This window comes from Sapajus apella, unplaced genomic scaffold, assembly GCF_009761245.1.
Source record: "Sapajus apella isolate SASKATOON/1434 unplaced genomic scaffold, GSC_monkey_1.0 scaffold105, whole genome shotgun sequence".
Taxonomy (NCBI): Eukaryota; Metazoa; Chordata; class Mammalia; order Primates; family Cebidae; genus Sapajus; species Sapajus apella.
Genome location: NW_022437045.1, coordinates 6,346,157 through 6,352,652, shown reverse-complemented (window position 1 = coordinate 6,352,652; position 6,496 = coordinate 6,346,157). Strand labels below are relative to the sequence as shown.

Genomic DNA, 6,496 nt, shown 5'->3' with positions numbered 1-6,496 from the left:
GCCTCCTGAGTAGCTGGGATTGCAGGTGCATGCTACCACACCTGGCTAAGTTTTGTCGGTTTTTTGTTTGTTTTTAGTAGAGACGGGTTTCACCATTTTGGTCAGGCTGGTCTCGAACTCCTGACCTTGTGATCCGCCCGCCTCGGCCTCCCAAAGTGCTGGGATTACAGGCATAAGCCACTGTGCCTGGCCTAAATTTTTGTATTTTTAGTAGAGATGTGATTTCACCATGTTGGCCAGGCTGGTCTTGAACTCCTGACCTCAAGTGATCCACCTGGCTTGGCCTCTCATAGTGCTGGGATTACAGGCGTGAGTCACCAAACCGAGTCCTTCTATGTTGTTTTTAAAGACTGCTTGAATGATTTCTCATTGACCAGCCTGAAGTGCTGACTTGCCTATTTTTATGATGCATGTTTTCAGCACTGACACTGTTTCATGCTTATAAAGAACACTAGAAACTTGCATTATTCGTAGTGGACACTTGCAGATCGGCTATTGAAACAAAATAATGCAGAATTAGATTGAACTAAATGAACTATTAGGTGGCATTTTTATTTATATTAAACCATGGATTTTTTTTTTACTAGTTTGTGTTGCTTAGACTTCAGTGATTACTCATCCTTAAACATCACTTAGTCTTGTCTACTGTTAAAATTTTAAAATATGTTGAGCAGCATGTTATACTCTTATTTTTAATCTTCACACATAGGAATTATCCTGTGTGTATTTACTGTTTCAATATTTGCCTTCCAGGTGCTAGGATTGCTGAGTATTCTCAGCTGTATGACCAGATTGTATTCAGAGAGTCTCCCTTGAAAATTCAGAAGGATGGCTGGGCCAGCTCCAAAGCATCCTCCCTCCTGAGGGCTGCGTCACCTTCCCAGGTCCACCATGGCAGTGAAGATTGGCTTCTGCACTCAACCTATAGTAATGGAGAGCTGGCAGATTTCTGTCCCCCACCAGAGCAAGACTTGAGATCAAGATATCCCACGTTTGAAATCAATACAAAAAGTACTCCCAGGCAGTTGTCCGCAGCTTGCTCCGTGCCTTCTCTTCAAACCTCTGAGCCTCTGCTGGACTCTATGCAGAGATGCAGTGTGGTAGTAAGTCAGCCCCACAAAGAGAACGCGTGTCAGGGCCATCTGTACAACTCCTTGGATCGGAAAGGGATCAGCGCTAAATCTCAGCCTTATCACAGGTCCCAGTCATCTTCCTCCGTCTTGATAAACAAATCAATGGACTCCATCAACTACCCTAGTGAAGTGGGAAAGCAGCAGCTGCTGTCTTTACACAGAAGTTCACGGTGTGAGAGTCACCAGGACTTGCTGACAGATATTGCTGACTCACATCAACAGGGCCCTGAAAAACTCTCAAATCTCACACTCCAAGACTCACAGAAAGTTTTGGTGGTCAATAGAAATGTACCCTTAAATGCCCAAATAGCAACACAGAACTATTTTTCCAATTTCAAAGAGATGGATGGAGATGAAGATGACTATGTGGAAATCAAGTCAGAAGAAGATGAGTCGGAGTTGGAGCTCGCTCACAATCGTAGAAGGAAATCTGACTCAAAGTTCGTGGATGCTGACTTTTCTGATAATGCCTCCAGTGGCAACACATCTCATTCTTTGAATAGTCCATGCACTCCCAAAAAGCAGGTTAACAGCAAACTTGGGCTTTCGCCATTTCTGACACCATATAATGATTCTGACAAACTGAATGACTATCTTTGGAGGGGGCCATCTCCCAATCAACAAAATATTGTCCAGTCTCTAAGGGAAAAATTTCAGTGTCTCAGTTCGAGCAGTTTTAGTTAAGGTCATGATAACTGCCTGAATTTTCTTCTTTTGCTCATAAAATGTTACAGAGACTGATGAGGTGTTTTATGTGTACCAGATTAAGAACCAGAGGTGTAAAATATACTTTGTTTTACAGCACAATGTTTTGAAATGCCTGACGATGCAGCCAGGATTGTACTGTAGCACGTGTTGGCATCAACAAGGTGTTTTCTGATGCTGCGTGTCTTCATGTTTCATGTAAGTCGATCTTACTTGAACGTTTTTTAGACTTTTAACATCATGGCCATATTTTTTTCCACATCCTGACAATAGTGCCCACACCTTAAGAAATGCGGTAGCCGGGCGCAGTGGCTCACACCTGTAATCCCAGCACTTTGGGAGGCCAAGGCGGGCGGATTGCCTGAGCTCAGAAGTTCGAGATCAGCCTGGGCAACACGGTGAAACCCCGTCTCGAAAAAAAAAAAAAAAAAAAAAAAAAGCAATGATCCAATAATCCTTTCCTATTATCCAGAAGGCCAGGGTAGTTTTATCCTATGACTCAAAGGAAGCAAGGAGACTTTTTCGTGTTTTAAAAGGCAATGAAAGCTGTTTAAAGAATTATGCTTATATCTCACATTTTGGTTAAATTTGTGGCAAGACCTTAGGAAAACTTAAGCCAGAGATTTGTAATTGGAATGTAGCCTGAGGTGCCCATTTTAGGGTTTCTATGCTAGTATTCTTTTTTTTTTAATTTTATTTTTATATTCTTTTATCATTTCATTTTGATGCAGAAATTGTGTGACTCTTGAAAATTAAAACATAGCAGGACCCATTTTCTGTATGCAAAACCTCTAACCTGTATTCCCGGACAAGGCCTAGAGAATGAGCTACTCATCATGTTTATAATATAATTTCTGGGGTGAAATGAATGATTTCCTTAATGGCTTAGAGAAAACCAAGGCTAATAAAATGCAAATTGACTTAGCTGTTAGAAGAGATGGGATGACTTCCTGGAACCACTTGGTTACCTCTTCAAATGACAGGTCAAAGAGAAAAACTGAAATCCTGCCAGACTATTTTGTGTGCCTGTTTCTAACCAATACAAAGTTAAGCATGAGCTAAAATAAGACAAAGCCCTTTAAACTTAGCCATTCCAGAGCAGTTTTTCACATGCATGTCATGAGTTTGGGATTCTGCCAAATGACCTCCTTGATCCTGGCCCTGAGGAGTCACTGGCTGCAGGAATGGGCAAGAATCTATTTCCTAAACCACACATAACATGGGAGCCTTTTTTCATTGTTTTCAGGTATATAAAAGAATGAAATGCTTGGTTAGTAGGTGCTGACTAATAACACCTTTTATGTTGTGACCATTTGTCACATTTCGTTGTGACACTGTATACTAATCTAACTCCTTATGAAAGGTGACAGACAAATAAAAATAAGGCATTGTGAATAAAAAAAGTCAAAGAAGCTAAAGAGAAAAATGAAGGCAGATTTATTGTGACTTTATAAAAATATTCTATATTATTGAAGACTGCAGTTAATGCAGCAAGAATGTTTTCTCAAGGGGTGGTCTTAGTATTTTCATTTTAATCAGGTGCACATTCTATGGCCTTTCCCCCACACTCTTAGTTTCTATTTTAAAAGATACAATACTATGGCCAGGCGTAGTGGCTCACACCTATAATCCAAGCACTTTGGAGGCCAAGGTGGGCAGATCACCTGAGGTTGGGAGTTCAAGACCAGCCTGACCACTATGGTAAAACCCTGTCTTTAAAAAAAAAGATACAATAATATATGTAGGGAAAGGGGCCTGGGCTTTTCATTTAAAGGTAAGTAGTAATATTGAGTAAGTGACATAATTGTTTTCCTCTTTGTAAGGCCTATGCCTCTTTTTCTTAACTGTCAGACATAATATATGAGCATTTTTATCTTACAAATAGGTACCTAATGCATTTGATTTTCTTTTTAAATAACAAAAAATAACCCAAGTTTCTTGCTTCTCCAAAGTATTCTTAAAGCTTATGAAACAAGCCGGGCACAGTGGCTCACGCCTGTAATCCTAGCACTTTGGGAGGCCGAGGTGGGTGGGTCACCTGAGGTCAGGAGTTCAAGACCAGCCTGGCCATCATGGTGAAATCCCATCTTAGGAAAAAAAAAAAAAAAAAAAAGCTTATGAAACAAAGTCCACATTGAATTGCATGGTCTGGAAACATTCCTTCTTTTATTGTGTTTACTTAAACATAAGATGATCAATGAAGCCACATCTGGAATAGAAAAAATAAATAAATAAAAATAAACATAATATGAGTTTTCAAGATGAAACAATTTTTTAAAAAAGTACCACAAGAAAGTTTGTTTTGTGTTTTGAGACCGAGTCTCACTCTGTTGCAGTGGTGTGATCTTGGCTTACTGCAACCTCCACCTCCCAAATTTCAGCGATTCTCCTGCCTCAGCCTCCTGAGTAGCTGGGATTACTGCCAGTCACTACACCTGGCCAATTTTCGTGTTGGTAGTAGAGAGTTTCACCATGTTTCCAAGCTGGTCTCGAACTCTGACCTCAGGTGATCCACCCGCCTCGGCCTCCCAAAGTGTTGGGATTACAGGCATGAGCCATTGTGCCTGGCCAAGAAAGCATGTTCTTAGAGGTGTGTGGAAGTGCATTTGTATTACCTATGAACAAAATTACCTGACTCTTGTCCCAGGAAAGCTGTTTCGCATTTTTGCTTTTTGGTTGGTATTATCCAATTCTATATAGTTCCTATTATTGTTCTGTCTGACTCAGAAATTTCTTCACGCCAGTGTCTTATTGCATGACTTTGATGTCACCTATATGAATACACCTCACTGCATGTAAGTGGGTATCTTACTGTATAAAATATCTACATGGCTTTAGGTTTTAGGACAAATCTGTAGTTTTATAGATAATTTCTGTTGGCCAGGACCCAGATTTTGAGAGTTGTGTATATATATATATATAATCATGTTTGTACCTTTTTCCTCAAAGTTATCAATTGCTTTTGTCTAAAATAGTTTCTTTTAGAGGTGGGGTGGGGATGTATATAATGGGGAAATGTTATATGTACTTTAAAGTATGTCAAGTTCTTATTAGTTTCCTGTACTGAAGGTTCAATTTTTTTTTATATATAAGTTTACTTTTCACCTGCTCTATTCTTTGTGGGGGGAAAAATGCATCTAGGAAAACATAGTTTAAATACTGTATATAAGATAATGAAATTAGTAATGCCCATTATTTAATAAAGTTTGTAAAGTACAAAGTAATTTGTAGTGTGAATTGATGTGTTTATTCTACAATATCAAGATGTTTCCAAGCTACATGTAGCTATAATAACTTTTTCTTGTCTTGTGAGCCATGCAGAAAATGGTTCAGGATCACAATGATATAACTATGTTTCAGTGGCCCAGGATAGACCATTTTCTACATCTTTGGATTACATTTGAAACAGTGAATTTGGAGCCAGGGGCGGTGGCTCATGCCTGTAATCCCAGCACTTTGGGAGGCTGAGGCGGGCAGACCATGAGGTCAAGGGATCAAGACCATCCTGGCCAACGTGGTGAAACCCTGTCTCTACTAAAAATAGAAATATTAGCCAGGTGTGGTGGCTTGCACCTGTACTCCCAGCTACTTGGGAGGCTGAGGCAGGAGAATTGCTTGAACCCAGTAGGCAGAGGTTGCAGTGAGCTAAGATTGCCTCACTGCACTCCAGCCTGGGAACAAAGTGAGACTCCATCTAAAAAAGAAACAACAATGAGTTTGGTGTCTAGGATTGTTTTTGTTTTCTTGATAGACAGCTAAATTAGATCAGTTGCTAAATTACCTTTTTAAAAAATTTGCAGTAAATAACAGAAGGCATTGTTTTAACTTTTATTATTGAACCAAAAAATTAATATAGCCGGGCACGGTGGCTCACACCTGTAATCCCAGCCCTTTGAGAGGCCAAGGTAGGTGGATCCCTTGAGGCCAAGAGTTTGAGTCCAGCCTGGCCAACATGGTGAAACCCTGTCTCTACTAAAAATGCATGGTGGTACATGCCTATAATCCCAGCTACTCAGGTGGCTGAGGCACGAGAATCACTTGAACTAGGGAGGCAGAGGTTTCACTGAGCTGAGATCACGTCATTGCACTCAGACCTGGGCAATACAGTGAGACTCTTGTCTCAAAAAATGAAAATTAATGTAAGTTTTTGGCACAAATTAAGGTTTTTTAAAAATGTAACTTCATGTTCTTAATTTTCTTTGATAGACAAAGTTTACAGGGAACAAAAATATGCTGATAGAAGTTTTTAATTACCGACACTTTCCAGAGCAGCTCTTCCCAAATGTAAGCAAAAAAGCCCTACCCCATTATAATGAAAACGTAGGTTACCTAACTTTCCTCACACTGAAGAAAATAGCTTTCAGCTTTTAGTGTGTTTTAGAGAGAAGAGTTTCCAACTCCACATGGAGGAGACCTCAGATCTGCCTTATCTTCCTGTTCCACCTTGAGGTGGAAAATGGATGGGTTCGCTCTAAGTTCAGTTTAGAGAAACAAATGGCAGAAGAACCAAGCCCTGTGTAAATGGTATACTTAAATCCAGTCCTTAAAAATGTTAATGAGCAGGCTTATAGTGAGCTATAAATACAGCTGATGAACATGAACACTTAATAACATTTGTCTCTTAAGTTTCATTTGATATAAAGACAATTTAAAAATCT

General features: G+C 39.7%; 1 protein-coding gene across 1 annotated transcript in view; it reads left to right on the top strand.

Annotated features, from left to right (window-relative positions):
* Nucleotides 1-3,209, top strand: part of PLEKHG1 (pleckstrin homology and RhoGEF domain containing G1) — a 157,092-nt gene extending 153,883 nt beyond the window's left edge. The window contains exon 12 of the mRNA XM_032258801.1: nucleotides 637-3,209. Coding sequence (XP_032114692.1) covers nucleotides 637-1,817 — 1,181 coding nt within the window. The 3' untranslated portion in view covers nucleotides 1,818-3,209. The remainder of the gene's footprint in view (nucleotides 1-636) is intronic.
* Nucleotides 3,210-6,496: the final 3,287 nt, after the last annotated feature.